Below are 24,934 nucleotides of genomic sequence, written 5' to 3' on the forward strand. Positions count from 1 at the left end.
TATTTTTATTTACTATCATCCTAAATTAAGATATACTGATCAAAAATATAAACCCAACATCAAATAACATTTTATTTGTCACATGCACCAAATACAACGCTTACTTACAATCCTTTAACCAACAATGCAGTTCAAGAAATAGAATCAAAAGTAACACAATAAAATAACTAATGAGGCTATATACGGGGGTTCCGGTACCGAGCCAATGTGCAGGTTACTCAAGTTAATTGAGGTAAATTATACATGTAGGTAGTGTTATTAAAGTGACTATGCATAGATAATAAACAGCAAGTAGCAGCAGTGTAAAGGGGTGGTGGTGGTGGGGGGGATCAATGCAAATAGTCCGCGTTGCCATTAAAACAAAAATTGTACAGCAGTTTTATGGCTTGGGGGTAGAAGCTGTTAAGGAGCCTTTTGGACCTAGACTTGGCGCCCTGGTATCGCTTGCCATGCGGTAGCAGAGAGAACGGTCTATGACTTGGATGACTGGAGTCTTTGACAATGTTTTGGGCCTTCCTCTGACACCGCCTAGTATATAGATCCTAGGCCCCAGGGATGTGCTGGGCTTTATGCAATACCCTCTGTAGCGCATTCTGCTCGGAATCCGACCATTTGCCTTACCAGGCGGTGATGCAACCGGTCAGGATGCTATCATTGGTGCAGCTGTGGAACTTTTTGAGGATCTGGGGACCCATGCCAAATCTTTTCTGTCTCTGGGGGGAAAAAGGTGTTGTTGTGTCCTCTTCACAAATGTCTTATGTTTGGACCATGATAGTTTGTTGTTGATGTGGACACCAAGGAATTTGAAACTCTCGACCCGCTCCACTACAGCCAGGTCGATGTGAATGGGGCCGTGTTCGGACCTCCTTTTCCTTTAGTCCACAATCATCTCCTTTGTCTTGCTCACATTGAGGGAGAGGTTGTTGTCCTGGCACCACACTGCCAGGTCTCTGACCTCCCTACAGGCTGAATGATTGTTGTCGGTGATCAGGCCTACCACCGTTGTGTCGTCAGCAAACTTAATGATGGTGTTGGAGTTGTGCTTGGCCATGCAGTCATGGGTGAACAGGGAGTACAGGAGCGGATTAAGCACACACCCCAGAGGGGCCCCGGTGTTGAGAATCAGTGTGGTAGATGTGTTGTTGGCTACCCTTACAACCTGGCCCGTTTAGGAAGTCCAGGATCCAATTGCAGAGGGAGGTGTTTAGTCCCAGGGTCCTTAGCTTAGTGACGAGCTTTGTGAGCACTATGGTGTTGAACGCTGAGCTGTAGTCAATGAACAGCATTCTCACATAGGTGTTCCTTTTTTCCAGGGGAGAAAGGGCAGTGTGGAGTGCGATTTGAGATTGTGGATCTGTTGGGGCGGTATGCAAATTGGAGTGGGTCTAGGGTTTCCAGGATTATGATGTTGATGTGACCATGACCAGCCTTTAAAAACACTTCATGTCTACAGACCTGAGTGCTACAGGGCAGTAGTCATTTCGGCAGTTTACCTTCGCTTTGTTGGGCACAGGGACTATGGTGGTCTGCTTGAAACATGAAGGTATTATAGACTGTCAGGGAGAGGTTGGAAATTTCAGTGAAGACACTTGCCAGTTGGTCTGCGCATGCCCTGAGTACACTTCCTGGTAATTCGTCTGGCCCCACTGCCTTTGAATGTTGACCTGTTTAAAGGTCTTGTTCACATCAAACAGTTGTCTGGAACAGCTGGTGCTCTCATCCATGCGTCAATGTTGCTTGCCTCGACGCAAGCATAACAGGCATTTAGCTTGTCTGGTAGGCTTGCATCACTGGACAGCTCGCGGCTGGGTTTCCCTTTGTTGTCTGTAATATTTTTCAAGCCCTGCCACAATCCCAGAACATATTCCAGTCTGTGCTAGCAAAACAGTCCTGTAGCGTAGCATCCGCGACATCTGACCACTTCCGTATTGGACGAGTCACTGGTAGTTCATGCTTTAGTTTTTGATTGTAAGCAGGAATCAGGAGGATAGATTTATGGTCAGATTTGTTTGTCTGCGTTTTGAATGAAGCTCATCCAGTTTATTCTCCAGTTATTGCACGTTGGCCAATAGAATGGATGGTAGAGCCACATTAACCACTCGCTGACAAATTCTCACTTGGCACCCCGATCTCCGTCCCCTGTACCTGCGTCTTTTTTTCACGCGAATGACGGGGATTTGGACCTGGTCTCGGAGAAACAGTATATGGTTCGTGTCGGACTCATTAAATAAAAAATCTTTGTCCAGTTCGAGGTAATCGCTGTTCTGATATCCAGAGGCTATTTTCGGTCATAAGAGACTGTAGCAGCAACATTATGTGCAAAGTAAGTTACAAAGCAAAGAAACACACAAAATAGCACAGTTGGTTCGGAGCCCGTAAAACGGCAGCCATCCCCTCCGACACCATGGGTGGGGAGGGCATAGGCCCACTTATTTGGGAGCCAGGCCCACCCACTGGGGAGCCAGGCCCAGCCAATCAGAATTAGTTTATTACAGACAGAAATACTCCTGAGTTTCATCAGCTGTGTGGGTGGCTGGTCTTGAAACATCCCGAAGGTGAAGAAGCCGGATGTGGAGGTCCTGGGCTGGCGTGGTTACACATGGTCTGCGGCTGTAAGGCCGGTTGGACGTACTGCCAAATTCTCTAAAACGACGTTGGAGGCAGCTTATGGTAGAGTGAACATTCAATTCTCTGGCAACCAACTCTGGTGGACATTCCTGCAGTCAGCATGCCAATTGCACACTCCTTCAAAACCTGATACATCCATGGCATTGTGTTGTGTGAAAACACTGTACATTTTGGAGTGGCCTTTTATTGTCCCCAGCACAAGGTGAACCTGTGTAATGATCATTCTGTTTAATCAGCTTCTTGATATGCCACACCTGTCAGGTGGATGGATTATATTATATCATAAGATAAATGCTCACTAACAGGGATGTAAACAAATTTGTGCACAAATTGAGACGCTGTTTGTGCATGTGTAACATTTCTGGGATCTTTTATTTCAGCTCATGAAACATGGGACCAACAGTACTTTTGTTCTCTCTCTGTGTGTGTGTGTGTGTGTGTGTGTGTGTGTGTGTGTGTGTGCAGTTTAAGTCGGTAGTTTACATACACTTAGGTTGGAGTCATTGAAACTCGTTTTTCAACCAGTTTTGACAAGTCGGTTAGGACATCTACTTTGTGCATGAAGTCATTTTTCCAACAATTGTTTAGACAGATTATTTAACTTAATCTTCACTGTATCACAATTCCAGTGGGTCAGAAGTGTACATACACTAAGAAGTGTACATACACTAAGACTGTTCCTTTTAAACAGCTTGGAAAATTCCAGAAAATGATGCCATGGCTTTAGAAGCTTCTGATAGGCTAATTGAAATAATTTGAGTCAATTGGAGGTGTACCTGTGGATGTATTTCAAGGCCTACCTTCAAACTCAGCACCTCTTTGCCTGACATCATGGGAAAATCAAAAGAAATCAGCCAAGACCTCAAGAATAAAATTGTAGACCTCCACAAGTCTGGTTCATTCATGGGAGCAATTTCAAACACCTGAAGGTACCACGTTCATCTGTACAAACAATAGCAAACACCATGGGACAACGCAGCCTTTATACCGCTCAGGAAGTAGACGCATTCTGTCTCTGAAGATGAATGTTCTTTGGTGCGAAAAGTGCAAATCAATCCCAGAACAACAGCAAAGGATCTGAAGATACTGGAGGAAACAGGTACAAAAGTATCTATATCCACAGTAAAACGAGTCCGACATAACCTGAAAGGCCGCTCAGCAAGGAAGAAGCCACTGCTCCAAAACCATCATAAAAATGCCAGACTATGGTTTGCAACTGCACATGGGGACAAAGATCGTACTTTTTGAAGAAATGTCCTCTGGTCTGATGAAACAAAAATAGAACTGTTTGGCCTTAATGACCATCGTTATGTTTTGAGGAAAAAGGGGGAGGCTTGCAAGCCGAAGAACACCATCCAAACCGTAAAGCACGGGGGTGGCAGAATCATGTTGTGGGGTTGCTTTGCTGCAGGAGAGACTGGTGCACTTCACAAAATAGATGGCGTCATGAGGAAGGACAACTATGTGAATATATTGAAGCAACATCTTAAGACATCAGTCATTAAGTTAAAGCTTGGTCGCAAAAGGGTGTTCCAAATGGACAATGACCCCCCAAGCATGCTTCCAAAGTTGTGGCAAAATGGCTTAAGGACAACAAAGTCAAGATATCGGAGTGGCCATCACAAATCCCTGACCTCAAACCTATTGAACATTTGTTGGCAGAACTGAAAAAGTGTGTGCAAGCAAGGAGTCCTACAAACCTAGCTCAGTTACACCAGCTCTGTCAGGAGAGATGGGCCAAAATTTACTCAACTTATTGTGGGAAGCTTGTGGAAGGCTACCTGACACTTTTGACCCAAGTTAAACAATTTAAAGGCAATGCTACCAAATACTAATTGGGTGTATGTAAACTTCTGACCCACTGGGAATGTGATGAAATAAATAAAAGCTGAAATAACTCATTCTCTCTACTATTATTCTGATATTTCACATTCTTAAAATAAAGTGGTGAGCCTACCTGACCTAAGACGGGGAATTTTTAACTTGTATTAAACGTCAGGAATTGTGAAACTGAGTTTAAATGTATTTGGCTAAGGTGTATGTAAACTTCCGACTTTGTGTGTGTGTGTATTTACAGTGCCTTGCGAAAGTATTCCGCCCCCTTGAACTTTGCGACCTTTTGCCACATTTCAGGCATCAAACATAAAGATATAAAATTGTATTTTTTTGTGAAGAATCAACAACAAGTGGGACATTTTTTGGATATTTCAAACTTTTTTAACAAATCAAAAACTGAAAAATTGGGCGTGCAAAATTATTCAGCCCCTTTACTTTCAGTGCAGCAAACTCTCTCCAGAAGTTCAGTGAGGATCTCTGAATGATCCAATGTTGACCTAAATGACTAATGATGATAAATACAATCCACCTGTGTGTAATCAAGTCTCCTTATAAATGCACCTGCACTGTGATAGTCTCAGAGGTCCGTTAAAAGCGCAGAGAGCATCATGAAGAACAAGGAACACACCAGGCAGGTCCGAGATACTGTTGTGAAGAAGTTTAAAGCCGGATTTGGATACAAAAAGATTTCCCAAGCTTTAAACATCCCAAGGAGCACTGTGCAAGCGATAATATTGAAATGGAAGGAGTATCAGACCACTGCAAATCTACCAAGACCTGGCCGTCCCTCTAAACTTTCAGCTCATACAAGGAGAAGACTGATCAGAGATGCAGCCAAGAGGCCCATGATCACTCTGGATGAACTTCAGAGATCTACAGCTAAGGTGGGAGACTCTGTCCATGGGACAACAATCAGTCGTATATTGCACAAATCTGGCCTTTATGGAAGAGTGGCAAGAAGAAAGCCATTTCTTAAAGATATCCATAAAAAGTGTTGTTTAAAGTTTGCCACAGGCCACCTGGGAGACACACCAAACATGTGGAAGAAGGTGCTCTGGTCAGATGAAACCAAAATTGAACTTTTTGGCAACAATGCAAAACGTTATGTTTGGCGTAAAAGCAACACAGCTCATCACCCTGAACACACCATCCCCACTGTCAAACATGGTGGTGGCAGCATCATGGTTTGGGCCTGCTTTTCTTCAGCAGGGACAGGGAAGATGGTTAAAATTGATGGGAAGATGGATGGAGCCAAATACAGGACCAAACCTGATGGAGTCTGCAAAAGACCTGAGACTGGGACGGAGATTTGTCTTCCAACAAGACAATGATCCAAAACATAAAGCAAAATCTACAATGGAATGGTTCAATAATAAACATATCCAGGCGTTAGAATGGCCAAGTCAAAGTCCAGACCTGAATCCAATCGAGAATCTGTGGAAAGAACTGAAAACTGCTGTTCACAAATGCTCTCCATCCAACCTCACTGAGCTCGAGCTGTTTTGCAAGGAGGAATGGGAAAGAATTTCAGTCTCTCGATGTGCAAGACTGATAGAGACATACCCCAAGCGACTTACAGCTGTAATCGCAGCAAAAGGTGGCACTACAAAGTATTAACTTAAGGGGGCGGAATAATTTTGCAGCCCAATTTTTCAGTTTTTGATTTGTTAAAAAAGTTTGAAATATCCAATACATGTCGTTCCACTTCATGATTGTGTCCCACTTGTTGTTGATTCTTCACAAAAAAATACAGTTTTATATCTTTATGTTTGAAGCCTGAAATGTGGCAAAAGGTCGCAAAGTTCAAGGTGGCTGAATACTTTCGCAAGGCACTGTATTGTATATACACACACACACACACACACACACACTGTCCACATATTTACATGTGGACAGTATTTGTTACTACATCACACAAGCTGACGATTTGACCTAATTGGGGGGATATAGAAGTTTATATTCAACACGATGACACAATATCAGGTCTTAGAACTTAGCTATCATTTTCTTTCTCAAATGGAATGGATACATCTGGGTGGTCTCTCTATAAAAAATACATGGATTTGAAAGTCTAATTATTAATTAAAAGCAGCCAGCCGTTGTCACTGTTGATATTCTATGGCAGGTCGTAATTCGTTGAAATCAACTAACAGAAAAAGTAATTTTGTTTTATTTTCTGTGATGTCAGCCTCCCAAAATCAACAGCCGCCATTCCAAAATATAGATAGAAGCCTTCTACAAGTTCTTATCTAACCAACCATGTACAGGTTATTCCAAGTTTCCTTGTGGCCTTTGAATAGTGTTAGTTTAAACAGCGCTATACCAAAACATTTTCCCCTGTTCTATTGATTTCAGTGTGAAATTGATGGAAGTGATTTACAAGAAAGTGTTGCTTTACACTTACTGCGTTGGTGACGCACTTGAATCAAAATGCAACACTTCAAAATGTAGCTAACTGTTTTCAACAAAATGTCCCCTAACCAGTGATTTACACATTATTCCCAGGTTCCGTGTGGTTTTTGAGTTGTTAGTTTTAACAGGACATTTAACCTCGCGCAATTGATTCCAACGTGATAATTGATAGGTGATTGACAAAACAGTGTTGCGTTTGTCTTTCAATTTTGGACGCGCCTCCACAAAACGCTTGTTAGAATTATGTACATGATATGCTCACTGTCATTGACAGCCCGAACTACTTGTTTTGCGTCATTAGCATTTGTGAGTATTAACGCAGTGGTTAGAATAATTCATGTAGCATTTAGGAGAATTGACGTAGCGGTTAGGATATTTAATGTAGCATTTAGGAGAATTGACGTAGCGGTTAGGATATTTAATGTAGCATTTAGGAGAATTGACGTAGCGGTTAGGATATTTAATGTAGCATTTAGGAGAATTGACGTAGCGGTTAGGATATTTAATGTAGCATTTAGGAGAATTGACGTAGCGGTTAGGATATTTAATGTAACATTTAGGAGAATTGACGTAGCGGTTAGGATATTTAATGTAGCATTTAGGAGAATTGACGTAGCGGTTAGGATATTTAATGTAGCATTTAGGAGAATTGACGTAGCGGTTAGGATATTTTAATGTAGCATTTAGGAGAATTGACGTAGCGGTTAGGATATTTAATGTAGCATTTAGGAGAATTGACGTAGCGGTTAGGATATTTTAATGTAGCATTTAGGAGAATTGACGTAGCGGTTAGGATATTTAATGTAGCATTTAGGAGAATTGACGTAGCGGTTAGGATATTTAATGTAGCATTTAGGAGAATTGACGTAGCGGTTAGGATATTTAATGTAGCATTTAGGAGAATTGACGTAGCGGTTAGGATATTTAATGTAGCATTTAGGAGAATTGACGTAGCGGTTAGGATAACCTTTCCCCTAACACTTTTCCTAACCTTAACCAAAGGTTAACTGACATGCTATGTAGTTGCAAAACACTTGAGTTAGCTGAAGTTTATAATTAGTTAAAATGCTACGGTTGTCCCTGACGTCACTACACAAGAATCCCCTATAAGACACACTGTTCAGTGTTAACGCTGCTGAGACGTTATCTGGGAGACACAGGGTTCAGCTCTATTCCAGTAGTGTACATTAATGCATCAACTTGAACAAAATGTGATGGACTATCACCAGTTGTCAAAATGTGGTTTAAAGTAATAAGTAGAGTTGGGAATGACCTGTCTGCGCTAGTGGGATTATTAGACTTTGACCTTTCCCTCCCGTCTACAGAGACGCCCCACCTGGCCCAAGAGCTGGAGGACCATAGTGTGGTGGTGGGGGAGACTGTAGCCCTGCAGTGTAAGGCCCTGGGAAGCCCCCCACCCAAAATCACCTGGCTGAGGAACGACGAGCCCCTCCGCTCCTCCGACCGACACCACTTCACCCCCGGCAACCAGCTGTTGGTGATCGGCAGCGCCGCCCTAGAGGACGCTGGCAGGTACACGTGCGTAATGTCTAACACGCTGGGCACAGAGCGCGGCCACAGCCAGCTGAGTGTCCGCCAGACCGGCTGCGTCGCCCCGTCCGGCCCCAGCACCGTCACTATGGGCATCATCGTCATCGCTGTGGTGACCAGCATCGTGGTGACCTCGCTGGTGTGGGTGTGCATCATCTACCAGACGCGCAAGAAGAGTGACGAGTGCAGCGTAACCAACACCGGTGAGAGGGCTCTCATATAGTTATAGTTATCACAGGAAATGGCTGTTCATCATCCATTTTCTGTTGTTGACTGTAGTTTGTGCTGGTGCTAATGTTATCTGTCCCCTCTCCTCCCCTCCCAGATGAGACAATCGTGCCCCCGGATGTCCCCAGCTACCTGTCCTCCCAGGGGACCCTCTCGGAGCGCCAGGACGTGTGTATCCGCGTGGAGGCTAGCATTGGACCTCCGCTCAACGGACACATAGACAACACAGGTAAAGTCTTCAGCTTGGTTCCCATATGAACCTCCAATTCTCCTCCATGACTGAACTGCTGGACCGCTCAGTCATTTTTTTATCTAACATCAGGGAATGTTTGCTTTACATCTACTCTAAATTCATGGAATTGTGGGAAAGTGTAGGCGCCTTAATAATGATGTTTTCTTTATTTGCTGGTGTAGGTTACAATGGGGCTGTAGTGTGTACAGAGTGTATGGAGAACGGAAACAGCTACTCCAAGACAGACTTCGACTATCTCACCCAGGGGCTGGGACCTGTAGGCCTGGAGTACCAACAACACCCCCACCACATGGACTACAATGTACCTGTACCACTAGGGGTGGATACGGGACCCCTCTCCAACGGGACCCCCAACGGAGTCAGAAGGATTTCCTCGCCACCTGAATTTACATCACAGAGAAACCACCACAACAGAAAAGGTATTTTTTTAAATGTATTTTTATTTAACCTTCCTTTAACTAGGCAAGTCGGTTAAGAACAAATTCTTATTTAGAATAACGGCCTACATCGGCCAAACCCAGACGACGCTGGGCCAATTCTGTGCTGCCTTATGGGACTTCCAATCACGGCCGGTTGTGATACATCCTGGATTCGAAACAGTGTCTATAGTGATGCCTCAAGCACTGAGATGTGTCTTAGACCGCTGCGCCACTCAGGATCCCAGAGCGAGCTTCCTATTCCACACTGTTGAGGACAGGATGGGGAATGCTGGAGAACCTGTGGTTGGAGCCCTTAGTTGTGTAGATGACCCTGCCATGATGAATCACCATGAAGGGAACATGATGGATAGTCTGCGGCCTATATTTGAGTGTATTCTACTGTAGTTGGTAGGATACCTCCCACCTTAAGTAAAAATGAAAAACAGCCTTGAGTTCCCGTCGCTGCCACACTCACAGAGGAGCAAGATGGGTCTTGTCCTGGGATCCTGTACCTTTTGGCAAGGAACCATCTGGGAGGATTTTGGTGGTTGGAATGTCGATCTACGCTTCATCATGTAAACGTAGCAATATGGATGCATTTCATAACCCATAGCCTGGAGCTCTGTACAGATAGATGTCTTGATAAGTGTATGTGCAATGACTGGCTGACGTGGCGTTCTGTTCTCTCTCTCTGTTCTCTCTCTCTGTTCTCTCTCTCTATTCTCTCTCTCTGTTCTCTCCCAGGTCCCTCAGTGAACAGGACGGGACACACAACTCTAGTGTGCTCCCCATCCCAGGAGGAGGCCTTCCACAAGCCGGTGAAACTCGCCCCCGTAAGACGCCAAGACACACTGGACACGGATCGTGAGCCAGAGCTCAGACAGACTCTACTGTCCAACGGACACACTCCCAGAGCCTCCCAGAGTGACAGCACCCCCCTCAGGAGCGCCAGCGACTAGCAGGCCCTCCCCACCCTGACACTAATAGACTCACTAGCCCTGAGTGGACTTGTTCTTTGCACTGGGAACTGCTACCTCAAACAGAGAGGCCAAGATCTGATCCCCTCCCCTGTTTGGACTAACAGGGTGGGTGGGAGCTGGGAGGGGGGTGGCATCCAGAGGTTTGAAGGCAGAGCTTGTGTGGGTGGCGTCCCATTTGAGCGTATCAGCTGTACATACTTAAAACCTTCCCCTGGGAGGTGTCAACCAATCCTAGCTCCAAATGTGACTTGCATTTGAAGCATGCAAATGTAGGGAATGTTTTACAGTAATGTGTGAAAGAGAGCGAAAGAGATATATACCATTGGACAATTAACTGTACATAAGAGTTTTCATATATATTATATAACTTTTACAAAGAGTATTTGAATTTATTCTGTGCATGACAAAGAACGGAGTGATGGTATTTTTTTCTCTCTTTTAAAAGCATCTACTTACCAGCTTCAACTGCGGTGCCTTATTGCATGATCAAAGAAACCACAAACGGGACTCGTAGTATAGCAGAGATTTGTGAGAGCTATCGTACACTCTTTGTCATACCATGGAACACTTTATTGCACTTGAATGTTGTTTGACAAACGCAAATGCTGCCATCATGGCCTTAAACCATAACTCATATTTACTGGTATTTTATGAAGGAAGCTTTAATTTGTATTTATTTTGGTACGTGATATGGTAACACCTATGACAAGGAAGTGTTTGGGATATTAATCTAGGTTTTTTGATGTTTAAGCACTTTTGTACTCATCATAAATGACCTCTGGAAACAGACTCGGTGCATGTAACCCAATAGGAATGTAAGAAATTCTAGTCAGGAAATGCGACTCATTTCTGACATAGCCATGGAATGTCAAGTCTCTTCCACCTGTCATGGTACTGACTACAGTGCCTTCAGAAAGTATTCATACCCCTTGACTTATTCCACGTTTTGTTGTTATAACAGCCTGAATTCAAAATGGATTTTCACCCATCTACACACAATTACCCCATGACAAAGTGAAAACATGTTTTTAGAAATGTTTGCAGATTTATGGAAAATGACTTTCAAACTGTAACTCGGCCACTCAGGAACATTCACTGTCTTCTTGGTAAACAACTCCCATGTAAATTTGGCCTTTTGTTTTAAGTTATTGTCCTGCTGATTGGTAAATTCATCTCCCAGTGTTTGGTGGAAATCAGACAGAACCAGGTTTTCCTCTCAAATTTTGCATGCACCTAGCTCCATTCCATTTCTTTTTTTATTCTGAAAAACTCCCCAGTCCTTAACGATTACAAGAGTACCCATAACATGATGCAGCCACCACTATGCTTGAAAATATGGAGAGTGGTGCTCAGTAATGTGTTGTATTGAATTTGCCCCAAACATAACACTTTGTATTCAGGATAAAAAGTTAATTGGTTTGCCACATTCCTTGCAGTATTACTGAAAACAGGATGCATGTTTTGGAATATTAAATATTCTTTACAGGGTTCCTTTTCACTCTGTCAGTTAGGTTAGTATTGTGGAGTAAGTACAATGTTGTTGATCCATCCTCAGTCTTCTCCCATCACAGCCATTAAACTCTGTTTTAAAGTCGCCGTTGGCCTCCTGGTGAAATCCCAGAGGGGTTTCCTTCCTCTCCATCAACTGAGTTAGGAACGATGCCTGATACGCCATCCCACGTGTAATTAATAACTTAACCGTAAGATATTTTTACCAATCTACAAATGGGTGCCCTTCTTTATGAGGCATTGGAAAACTTCCCTGGTCTTTGTGGTTCAATCTGTGTTTGAAATTCACTGCTTGACTGAGGGACCTTAAAGATAATTGTATGTGTGGATGAGATGAGGTATGTCATTCAAAAAGCATGTTAAACACACGAGTCTAACTTATGTGACTTGTTTAAAAAAAAAATACTCCTGAACTTATTTAGGCTTGACAAAACAAAGGGGCTGTATACTTATTGACTCAATACATTTCAACTTTTTATTTTTATGAATTTGTAAAAATGTCTAAAAACATATCTCCACTTTGACATTATGGGGTATTGCATGTAGATCAGTGACAAAACATCAACATTTAATCCATTTTAAATTCAGGCTGTAACTCAACCAAATGTGAAAAATTCAAAGGCTGTGAATACTTACCGAAAGCACTGTACCAACCAGGGCTTAGAACCACATTTTTGTTCCTTTTGTTTTGTTCTGAACAGAACCTTTTTTTTCTTATTTTGTTTTTACAACAAGAAATGTAGTTCTGAAGCTGTTTGAACCTCCAAAAATACTGATTTATATCGTTCCTTACTGTTCCCTTTTAAACATGTGATTTATTCTTTTTTATTTATGCCAACATTAAATTACTTCACCAATTAGTGCGGATAGAGCAGCTTGCAATGGAGCGGGTAAGCTATAGTTTTTATTTTATTTTTTTACATTCATTGGACAGACGTGTAAGGCGCGAGATGCATATTTGTTTGTGTAGTGAGAGAGAGCAGAGGAGGCTTGGCTTGAAGCGCTGGGCATCTTGTTTATTACATGCATTTATATGAATTAGGCCCACAAATATTCAACCTACAGAAGAGTGTCTTCTATGGAGGAACTTTGAATGTCTTTGAACTTCAGAGAGTTGTCTTAACGTTGGACCAGGGCTAGCTAGCTAACAAGCTGTGCAGAGCGGCACCAGAATGAAAATAAAAACATGTCTTTCCTATTTGTAGTTAATAAATCCAATGTGAAACATGATAACTATAGTATATTTAACTAACATTGAAAAAGTTAATACATTCTTCTCTAGTTAAAAAATCTCTCCCTAATTTCTGAATCTTGCTTGTAATTTCTGTAGGCTAGGGCCTATTCTTCGGAGGGGAGGGGCAGGTAGCCTACGCGCGCGCACACACTGGTAAAGATTTCCAGCTGACAGGCAGACACTGGGATAAGTTTCTGAGTGACAGAATGAGGGCTTTGCATAGCTGCTTTGTTGCATTTTTTTGCCAGAACGTAAAAGAATGTTATTAACCGATTCCCATGCTTTTATAATAACGGTTCTGTTCAGGAACAGTGTAGATCACTTTTGTTCTGATACTGTTCCTTAAATGTTGTGTTCTGTTCCCTGAACTAGTTCCAACACCTGCTACCAACAAGCTGCTGCACTTCAGTTGCCTTTTGGTTTGGGGAATAGATCCTCCACGTTGCCTCAGCTCCATTTGTTTTCATTATTCTTTATTTGTTCAACTAAAGGTCCAGATCCTTTGAATACACATTTGTTATGAATGTGGTCCAATTCCTAGAATAATTTGTTATCCCCCCTTCCATCCCAGTATGTTATTCTATACCATGAACCTGCCACGCTGTAAAAGGGAATGTGGAATTCTTACCAGGAGGGCATTTTGAGACCGTTGTCATACTGTTTGATTGCTATCATGTCTCACTGTTGTGTGTGTGTGTGTGTGTGCACACAGGGAATGGCCAGTATTTAGCCTTTGTCAGAGCACCACACACAATAATACTGATAATAATAATCATCATTATGATAATGGTACAAAAACCTGTTTTATTATTGACTGGTACAAACTGAACACCTCTAAATTCTATCAACAGCTTACTATTGGGAAACTTGTGAAATGTACCCCTTCCAACCTGAGGAGAAATGCCCCCTGTCTACAGGCCTGGGTAAACTGGGCTGACAAAACCATATACTGTGAATGTCAGTTTAAACAGAATTACATTTTGTAATGTATGCATATGTTTAGCCATTTTATAGGCTAATTGTTTGTAAGCACTTGTTTTGCTATTTACTTTATCAAAAATGGGTCAAATTGTTTGACTTATGAGAATATTCTTCAGAGAGCAGCAATTCTAGATGGTCAGTCATAAGTTGTCAGTAGAGTGTCGGCCCATTATGTCAACGCCTGAATGGATGCAGGGGTGATGTGCAGTAATTTATTGAAATAAACTGTCTGAAACCATTGTACCAATGTCAAAGCTTAAACATTGAAGTGTCTAATAAAATCACATTTTTGCTATTATATAAATGTGTAGTATGTTTTTCCTTGTCTTTGTGGTTCAATAATGTGGTCTCAAATGGGCTAGGCAAAGCAAACGCATTGGTTTAGACTACTTTGTTAAAAGCATAGAGAACTCATTCATGTGTCTTCTGCCTCAATGTAAATAAACAACAAAAAAAGATAATTTGTAAAAATCCAATTAACTTCACAGATCTTCATTGTAAAGGGTTTAAACCCTGTTTCCCATGCTTGTTCAATGAACCATAAACAATTAATGAATATGCACCTGCGAAACAGTCGTTAAGGCACTAACAGCTTACAGACGGTAGGCAATTAAGGTCACAGTTATGAAAACCTAGGACACTAAAGAGGCCTTTCTACTGACTCTGAAAAACACCAAAAGAAAGATGCCCAGGGTCCATGCTCATCTGTGTGAAGGTGCCTTAGGCATGCTGCAAGGAGGCATGAGGACTGCAGATGTGGCCAGGGCAATAAATTGCAATGTCCGTACTGTGAGACGCCTAAGACCGTACTACAGGGAGACAGGACGGACAGCTGACCGTCCTTGCAGTGGCAGACCACATGTAACAACACCTGCACAGGATCTGTACATCTGAACGTCACACCTGCGGGACAGGTCCAGGATGGCAACAACAACTGCCCGAGTTACACCAGGAATGCACAATCCCTCCATCAGTGCTCAGACTGTCCGCAATAGGCTGAGAGAGGCTGGACTGAGGACTTGTAGGCCTGTTGTAAAGGCAGGTCCTCACCAGACATCACCGGCAACAACGTCGCCTATGGGCACAAACCCACCGTCACTGGACCAGACAGGACTGGCAAAAAGTGCTCTTCACGGTTTTGTGGGTGATGGTCAGATTCGCGTTTATTGTCGAAGGAATGAGCATTACACCGAGGCCTGTACTCTGGAGCGGGATCGATTTGGAGGTGGAGGGTCCATCGTGGTCTGGGGCGAAGTGCACTGCATCATATGACTGAGCTTGTTGTCATTGCAGGCAATCTCAACGCTGTGCACTACAGGGAAGACATCCTCCTCCCTCATGTGGTACCCTTCTTGCAGGCTCACCCTGACATGACCCTCCAGCATGACAATGCCACAAGCCATACTGCTCGTTCTGTGCGTGATTTCCTTCAAAACAGGAATGTCAGTGTTCTGCCATGGCCAGCAAAGAGCCTGGATCTCAATCCCATTGAGTACGTCTGGGACCTGTTGGATCGGAGGGTGGGGGCTAGGGCCATTCCCCCCAGAAATGCCTGGGAAATTGCAGGTGCCTTGGTGGAAGAGTGGGGTAACATCTCACAGCAAGAACTGGCAAATCTGGTGCAGTCAATGAGGAGGGGATGCACTGCGGTACTTAATGCAGCTGATGGCCACACCAGATACTGACTGTTACTTTTGATTTTGACCCCCCTTTGTTCAGGGACACATTATTCAATTTCTGTTAGTCACATGTCTGTGGAACTTTTCAGTTTATGTCTCAGTTGTTGAATCTTCTTATGTTCATACAAATATTTACACATGTTAAGTTTGCTGAAAATCAACACAGTTGACAGTGAGAGGGTGTTTCTTTTTGGCTGAGTTTACATAGGAGGTCCATCTTGAAAGTCAAGTGTGAGTGGCTGGACAGAATGTGCATTCCAGATGGACGTCCGTCAGTTGTTGACTGACAGCCTCCAGGACAGGAGTTGGTCCTCTGGTGCACCAATCAAATGCATGGTTTTGTTCCCCAACAGCTTAGTGACAGGCTGTGTGACAAACATTCCCACCTGTGTAACATTCATCTCCCTCTTGCCCTCCCAGGCTTTAATGGTCTTTACCTTCCCTCCAACAAACATCTGAAGGACACAATCGAGATAACTAGTAATGGTGTCTTTTTGTGGACAAAGCCTATACATTTTGGGATACGCCCAAAATTAGGTCTGTAGGAGATCTTATATGTTTTATGAGGAACTCTTCATCAGCTAATATCACTTTTCGTGAAATTTTAAGCACTTATGTAAATTAAAAAAGCATTTAAAGGCTTCCTATTTCATGAAGTGTTAACTGACTGATAAGACCGCCTATAGGGAGGAGGCCTGGCAGTGTGGAACCAGGACAACAACCTCTTCCTCAATGTGAGCAAGACAAAGGAGATGATCGTGACTACAGGAAAATGAGGGCATCGACAGGGCTGTAGTGGAGCGGGCCGAGAGCTTCAAGTTTCTTGGTGTCCACATCACTAAGGACCTATCATGGTCCAAACACACCAAGACAGTTGTGAAGAGGGCAAGACAACGCCTATTAAGAGGCTGAAAAGATTTGTCATGGGTCCTCAGATCCTCAAAAAGTTCTACAGCTGCACCATCGAGAGCATCATGACTGGTTGCATCACCGCTTGGTATGGCAACTGCTCGGCATCCGACCGCCATTTGCTACAGAGGGTAGTGTGCACGGCCCAGTACATCACTGGGGCCGAGCCATCCATGAACTCTATACCAGGCGGTGTCAGAGGAATGCCCTAAAAATTGTCAAAGAATCCAGCCACCCAAGTCATAGACTGTTCTCTCTGCTATCACACGGCAAGTGGTACTGGAGCACCAAGTCTGGGACTAAAAGACTCCTTAACAGTTTCTACCCTCAAGACATAAGACTGCTGAACTGTTCATCAAATGGCCACCTGGACTATTTACATTGACCCCCTTATTTTATTCTTATTTTTTTCACTCTTGTTCAGGCTAGATGTTCACTCAATGGATTCTAACCACACACTCACACATAATACACTGACGTGTTATTAAAATAACGTGTTATCGTTATTTTATTGTGTTACTATTTTTCCTGTAGTTTAACACATTTTTCTTATATTCTTTTTTAAAACTCTGCATTGTTGGTTAAGGCCTTGTAAGTATGCATTTCACAGTAAGGGCTACTATACCTGTTATATTCAGCGCATGTGACAAAAAAAAAACATTTGATTTGATATCTCATAGAACAAAACGGATACGATTTTCGGACATTATTCCAAAACCCTATTCTTTGCCCAATCATTTTCCCCATAGGGATGGCGGAAGGAACCAGAGTTGACTCATTTCCAGGTTTTACGACTACAGGCGGGTGACCTCTATTGGGGTTTATTCACAAAACATGGCCCCGTTGTAAATGTACCACCTGTTTTTGGGAAAACTATTTTATTTTTATGCTTGCTCCATACTCTGGTTGTTCATCAACACAATAGAGAGTTAAAGGTTGATATCTATTCAGGATGTCATTGAGTATTGACCAGTTTTTAATACTGGGTAAAGCAGGTGGTGTATTTAATTGTGGTATATACCTTTAATACAGCCCATTCGATGAGAGCTGGCTAAAAGTCCATTATTGTCGTTTGTCCATCCATCTGCATTCATGTGATGACAGTTGTGGTGACACAAATCCTCTAGTAAATTAGTGTATAATCCACCAGAATCACAGGCCCTTAGGCCTCGGGTCCCATCTAGCACCGATGACCCACAGCCTGCAGGCACCCTTGGTGTGGTTGAAAGAAACTTGAAGCATCCGGTTTTCAGGGGAAAAGCAGAGAAGAGGCGATGCCTGAAAACTGGATGCTTCCGGTTTCCGCCGACCCCGCTCAGGCAATTAATTTATGCCTGCTAATTTAGCTTGCAAGTGGATGAGCCCTTGATGCTTCTCTAATAGGCTATTTCTGGGGTGAATGACTCCCTGGTGGCTTTTCACCGTATCGCCATACTGAATAACAGAGAGGACCTTGGATGGTGAGGTCGCCATAATTCTACCATTTAAAAACATGATTTCTATATACATTTCCACACTACGAGGTTGGAATAATACTGTGAAATTGTTTGAAAAGACCACCTACAATTTCAGCCTGTAGTGGTCGGATGAAGTTTTGGACTGCCTGGTGTTGTCACCAGGCGATAAATTAGTTAATAGACTTCTCGGGCTAATAACAGCTAGTTTTCCGTTTTTCCCTCCCACCCAGACCACTCCCAGACAGTCCTAGATAAATTCTTGCTTGAGAAATTGCTCTTTGCTACGAAGCTAATTTTGTTTCTTTTTGACCATTTTAATTGAAAACAATCACAGTAAGGTACTTAATATTGAGAGAAATTATTTGATATTGAGATAAAAATGGCTGCATTTTACCTTTAATTACCCAGCTTTAGACAATGAACTTCACCATTGGGAGAACTGGAGAAAGAGGTCACAAGGAACAAAAATAATCACAGTAAAGTTCGTAGTATAAAAAGATGGCTTTTAGTACCATTTCCACTCACACGTGGTCATACAGTGTAGCTACTCTGGATCGGAGGTGTACGTTTCTTTTGAAAGCGATCCGTGTTGTTAAATAACTGGAATTCAGGCAGTTAAACTCAATCTGCAGTGCACTGATGAGCAGGAATGCAGACCTCGGGGTAATGCGATCAGGGATGACTCGCCACAGGCACCAGGTGTTCCTCCTCGGGTCCCGGGCCTGCAAGACGAGGGCCGGTTCAGGCTGGGACAACACAGCACAGGGCCCTCCAGGGACAACCCTCTACTCTCCCATCTGCCCTCCTCTCTTCTCTCCCCAGGCCAAAGACAGGGCCTTTATATCAGAGTCGGACCTTCTCATAGGCTCACAGGAAGATACATCCTCCCAGATTGATGGACGTGACTCGAGGTATACTGCCAGAAAACAGACTGAAAAGACAGACAGTTGCATCAGGTATTATGCACAGAGTAACATGCTATTTTCTTTATCTTGCTCCATGTTTCTCTTCTAACCTGTATGTTCTGAGAGAGACTATTTTAGGGAGCAGGGGCCCACTAAGATGATCTAGAATCAGTTTTATGGAACAGAGAGGCAGTTGTAGAAGGTAGGAAACAGAAAGGATGTTTTGGAGTCGGTTTTGGAAGCTAGGGGACTGGAGAGGCTGTTTTACAGTCAGTTTTAGAAAGCTAGGGGACTCTCCAGGCTGTTGATGTTGTGGGGGTCAGGGGATGTGACAGTCCTTGAGAGAGACAGTCCATGAGAGTGCGCCAGTCTCTCAAGGCCCTTTTCCACACAGCTGTTTTGTGGATTACTGCTGAACCCCTGCTGGAGCTCTCTCTCTCTGCATGACTGATGGCCAGTTGACATCCACACACGTCCCTCTACTGACCATCCTTATGGCCGTCCAGCAACAGCCCCCTCAACTGGCTCAGCTCACACACCCCGGATCAGCGCAGCCATTCCTCTATCTCCTTTTCTCCCTCTTTCTCTCTCCCCCCACTATCTTGTACACACACACACCAGCATTTACTCTCTCTCTCCACTTCTCCCTCTCTCCCTACTGACTGGACATATATTGGGTCCTGTCAATTGGACTGTTTTGTTGCTTACTGAGGAACCCCACCTTGACAATATACCCCCCACACTCCCATGTCTGTCTGTCTGTCTTGTCTGTCTTGTCTGTCTGTCTGTCTGTCTGTCTGTCTGTCTGTCTGTCTGTCTGTAGACGGAGAAGATGGCTGACGTTTTCTGTGCTCCCAACCGATTGTGTTTTTATGTACATTTTTTTGCGTTTGTAACTTATTTTAAAAAAAATGTATTTTGTACATAATGTTGCTGCTACCGTCTCTTATGACCAAAAATTACTTCTGAACATCAGAACAGCGAATACTCACCACGAACTGGCAGAAGCTTTTTTTAATTTAACGAGTCCGACGAGCCCAATGTGAACGACGTACTGCTTTCCCGGGAACAGGCCCAAATACCTGTCATTTGCGTGAAGAGACGACAGAGGAAAAGAGGACGGAGGTCGGGCTGCATTCTGAGAAATCATAGGCGATCTAATAAACCCCCCTGCCTTCCGTTCTTCCAGCTAACGTGCAATCATTGGAAAATAAAATTGACAACCTACTATGAAGATGAAATTACCAACGGGACATTAAAAACTGTAATATTCTTATGCTTCACGGATTCGTGGCTGAACGATGACATTATCAACATACAGCTGGCTGGTTATACGCTGCATCGGCAGGATAGAACAGCGACGTTTGGTAAGACAAAGGCTGGCGGACTGCATGTATGTAAACAACAGCTGGTCCACGATATCTAAGGAATTCTCAAGGTTTTGCAACCTAAGGTAGAGTATCTCATGATAAGCTGTAGACCACATTAACTACCTGAAGAGTTTATCTGTATTTTATGTATCTGTCTACATGCCACCACAGACCGATGCAGACACTAAGACCGCACTCAATGAGCTGTATTCCACCATTAGCAAACAGGAAACGCTCATCCAGAGGTGGCGCTTTGTTTTACCAAATTTCGATCAGCATGTTAAATGTGCAACCAGAGGGGGAAAAAACTCTAGACCACCTTTATTCCACACACAGTGATGTGTACAAAGCTCTCCACTTGGCAAATCTGACCATCATGTTATCCTCCTGATTCCCGATTAAAAGCAAAAATTAAAGCAGGAAGCAATACAAAAGTGGTCAGATGAAGCAGATGCTAAGCTACAGGACTGTTTTGCTAGCACAGACTGGAATATGTTCCCGGATTCTTCCAATGGCACTGAGGAGTACACCACATCAGTCATTGGCTTCATCAATAAGTGCATTGATGACGTCGTCCCCACCAGAAGTCATGTATTACAGGCAACATCCGCACTGAGCTGAAGGCTAGAGCTGCCACTTTCAAGGAGCGGGACTCTAACCCGGATGTTAATAAGAAATCCCGCTATGCCCTCTGACGAACCATCAAGCAGGCAAAGAGTCAATAAAGGACTAAGATCGAATCGTGCTACACCGGCTCCAACACTAGTCGGATGTGGCAGGGCTTGCATACCATTACAGACTACAAAGGGAAACACAGCCGAGAGCTGTCCAGTGACACAAGCCTACCAGTAGCACTCAGATCTGTAGACAGGAAGTGCTTTGAAAGGCTGGTCATGGCTCACATCCACATCATTATCCCAGAAATCCTAGACCCACACCAATTTGCATACCGCCCTAATAGATCCACAGATGATGCAATCTCTATTACACACCACACAGCCCTTTCCCACGTGAACAAAAATAACACCTATGTGAGAATGCTATTCATTGACTACAGCTCAGCGTTCAACACCATAGTGCCCTCAAAGCTCATCAATAATCTAAGGACCCTGGGACTAAACACCTCCCTCTGAAACTGGATCCGGGACTTCCTGATGGGCCGCCCCCACGTGGTAAGGGTAGGTAACAAGACATCCACCACGCTGATCCTCAACACGGGCACCCTCAGGGGTGCTTTCTCAGTCTCCAACACCATCATTAAGTTTGCAGATGAAACAACAGTGGTAGGCCTGATCACTGACAACGATGAGACAGCGTATAGGGAGGAGGTCAGAGACCTGGTCATGTGGTGCCAGGACAACAACCTCTCCCTCAACGTGAGCAAGACAAAGGAGATGATTGTGGACTACAGGAAACGGAGGACCGAACACGCCCCCATTCTTATTGACGGGCTGTAGTGGAACAGGTTGAGAGCTTCAAGGACCTTGGTGTCCACATCACCAACAAACTAACATGGTCCAAGCATACCAAGACAGTCGTGAAGAGGGCACGACAAAACCTATTCCCCCTCAGGAGACTGAGAAGATTTAGCGTGCGTCCTCAGATCCTCAAAAGGTTCTACAGCTGCCCTGTCGAGAGCATCACTGCCTGGTATGGCAACTGCTCGGTCTCCGACCACAAGCCACTACACAGGGTAGTGCGTACGGCCCAGTACATCACTTGGGCCAAGATTCCTGCTATCCAGGACCTCTATACCAGGTGGTGTCAGAGGAAGGCCCTAACATTGTCAAAGACTTCAGCTACTCTAGTCATAGACTGTTCTCTCTGCCACAGCATGGTAAGTGGTACCAGTGCGCCATGTCTAGGTCCAATAGGCTTCCAAACAGCTTCTACCCCCCAAGCCATAAGACTCCTGAACATCTAATCAAATGGCTACCCAGACTATTTGCATTGCCCCCCCACCTGTTCTAATTTGCGCATGTGATTTAAACATTTTTTATTTGATTGGTCTCTGTCTGGCTGTCTGTCTTGGCTCTGCTCTGGCCACTAGCAGCTCTAACTGCTCGGAGTGCCCTGGCTGCTCCAGGACTGGCCTACGTAACACACCAGGCCCCAGAGACCTGCGACACCTGTGGGGGCTTGGGGGATGGTGGGCTGGGGGGAGGTTTTATGGCCCTCCATTTAGAAAACGGGGTCACAAATGGTCTAACCACTAACACATCAGTTTTGTCAACTGCAAATCTGTACAAGGTGCCAAGCATGTCAGGGATCATTCAACTATCTCAGCCATTCACGGAACTCCATGTTTAAGAATGCTCCAAGTTGGATTGGATGTTTTGGAGAGACTGTGTCGTGTGTGTGTGTGTGTGTGTGTGTGTGTGTGTGTGTGTGTGTGTGTGTGTGTGTGTGTGTGTGTGTGTGTGTGTGTGTGTGTGTGTGTGTGTGTGTGTGTGTGTGTGTGTGTGTGTGTGTGTGTGTGTGTGTGTGCGTGTGGTGTGTGTGTGTGTGGTGTGTGTGTTGTGTGTGTGGTGTGTGTGTTGTGTGTGTGTGTGTGTGTGTGTGTGTGTGTGTGTGTGTGTGTGTGTGTGTGTGTGTGTGTGTGTGTGTGTCTGTGTGTGTGTGTGTGTGTGTGTGTGTGTGTGTGTGTGTGTGCGTAAATGCTTAAGCTCGAACAACTGAGGAAGGGGGCATTTCTCAAAGCGTGTCATCCTGCCCTTCAGTTATCACCTTTGACTGAAACAGAAGTCAGCACCCGCTGTGTGTGAATCTCAACCTTTTCCATCACACACGTTACTCACACACGTTACATATCAAAATATTGTACTCTTAAAAATGTGAATGTGGTAGGCTGACAGTTTTGTTCCTAGAACAAACCAAGGAAAACAATAGTCAAAAATAATGTCACATTTTCAGTATCTGTCTGTATGTAAGCACAGGTTCAGAACAGTTCTTCAGCGTTCTAAGATGATAAATTATCCAGACCACCTCCATATGTTCTGGCTCTCAGCTAGAACAGTTTGTCATATCCTGTCTGGGAGAAGCCCCACCTGTGGAACAGAATGGCTGAACTTCTTCCATCTTCCCCTGGGGCTCTCTGACTCATTGTGACATCAGCGGCCCACCAGCCACACAGATCAGTCATGCACTGATCACTGGCCAATAACCTCTCATGCTCCTGACCGCGCAGGCTAAAATTACCCTGAGGCCTCAGCAGGAGAGAGAAAGCTGATGATCAGCAGGAAGGCTTTGGTGTTAATCATGCTGAGAACCAGTGGTCTTAGATAAACCTCATCTCTTTTTGATCAGGAACATTGATCTAAGAGACACACTTTTTTTCTCATTAATTATCTGCTCAAAGGAGGTGCATTCATTTCACCTTCATCTGCACTAATGTGAAATAAATGGACAGTAGGCATTCACTAAACACATTTCACTAGACCTATGTGACAATAAAACATATATTTATTAGAGCTTTCACCTTCTATGAGGTGACTATGGTGGAATCAAGGAGAATAGAAGGGTAGGCTATACTACAAAGCAGGATCAGTGAGTTAGCCAGCTAACTTAAATAAACAACCAGAAATGACTATGGATTTTCTGGTTTATTAAAGTGAAAGTGTGAGATTTTGATAATTAAGGCCTTTGTCTACTTACCAAAAGTCAGATGAACTCATGGATACTATTTGAAGGTTGTTGAAGGTGGTTTTGTGAGACAATGCTAACAAACATTAGTGCTAGTTAGCAAGCAACTTCCTTGAAACTACACTCAGAGACATACAAATGCTATCTATGAGTTCAGCTGACTCTGGGTAAGTATAAAAAATTGCTTAATTCTTTAGAGTCTAAGATGTTGGGGTTGCTAAGATGACATATGGAATTGTTTTAAGGTGGTCATAATATGGATCATTTAGCTATTTTAATTTTTTGAATTGTAGGACCCTTTAGGTATAAAAAAAAGTATTTAAAAATGATTTGCTAAAATATATATTAAGCCTTTAATACTTAAGCCCATAACGCATTCATAAATGGCAAAAAGGACAGTCCAAAAATAAATCATAAGAAACAAGGTTTGAAGTGTCTGTCCTACATCTAGGAGATATATATATATAAATATATATATTTCCTTTTTTTACACATACAGTGGCTTGCGAAAGTATTCACCCCCCTTGGAATTTTTCCTTTTTTATCACCTTACAACCTGGAATGAATTTTTTTGGGGGGGTTGGTTGTATCATTTGATTTACACAACATGCCTACCACTTTGAAGATGCAAAATATTAAGATTCACCCCCCCCCCCCCCCCCCCCCAAAGTCAATACTTTGTAGAGCCACCATGATTTTAATAAAATAAATCACTGAACACTGAATCAAAACAATAAACGATGACGTGAATATACCAAAACCAAAATAGTACTGTGTGACCCAAACACTCACACGGAAACAAACACCCACAAACCAAAAGTGAATCCCAGGCTACCTAAGTATGATTCTCAATCAGAGACAACTAACGACACCTGCCTCTGATTGAGAACCATACAAGGCCGAACACAAAAACCAACATAGAAAAACAAACATAGACTGCC

General features: G+C 43.5%; 1 protein-coding gene across 1 annotated transcript in view; it reads left to right on the top strand.

Moving 5' to 3' along the window:
* Positions 1–14,335, top strand: part of LOC139413407 (leucine-rich repeats and immunoglobulin-like domains protein 1) — a 60,226-nt gene extending 45,891 nt beyond the window's left edge. Inside the window, exons 15-18 of the mRNA XM_071160743.1 lie at positions 8,202–8,630; positions 8,753–8,884; positions 9,070–9,327; positions 10,072–14,335. Of these exons, the coding sequence (XP_071016844.1) occupies positions 8,202–8,630; positions 8,753–8,884; positions 9,070–9,327; positions 10,072–10,286 (1,034 nt within the window). The 3' untranslated portion in view covers positions 10,287–14,335. The remainder of the gene's footprint in view (positions 1–8,201; positions 8,631–8,752; positions 8,885–9,069; positions 9,328–10,071) is intronic.
* Positions 14,336–24,934: the final 10,599 nt, after the last annotated feature.

This window comes from Oncorhynchus clarkii, chromosome 7, assembly GCF_045791955.1.
Source record: "Oncorhynchus clarkii lewisi isolate Uvic-CL-2024 chromosome 7, UVic_Ocla_1.0, whole genome shotgun sequence".
Lineage (NCBI taxonomy): Eukaryota > Metazoa > Chordata > Actinopteri > Salmoniformes > Salmonidae > Oncorhynchus > Oncorhynchus clarkii.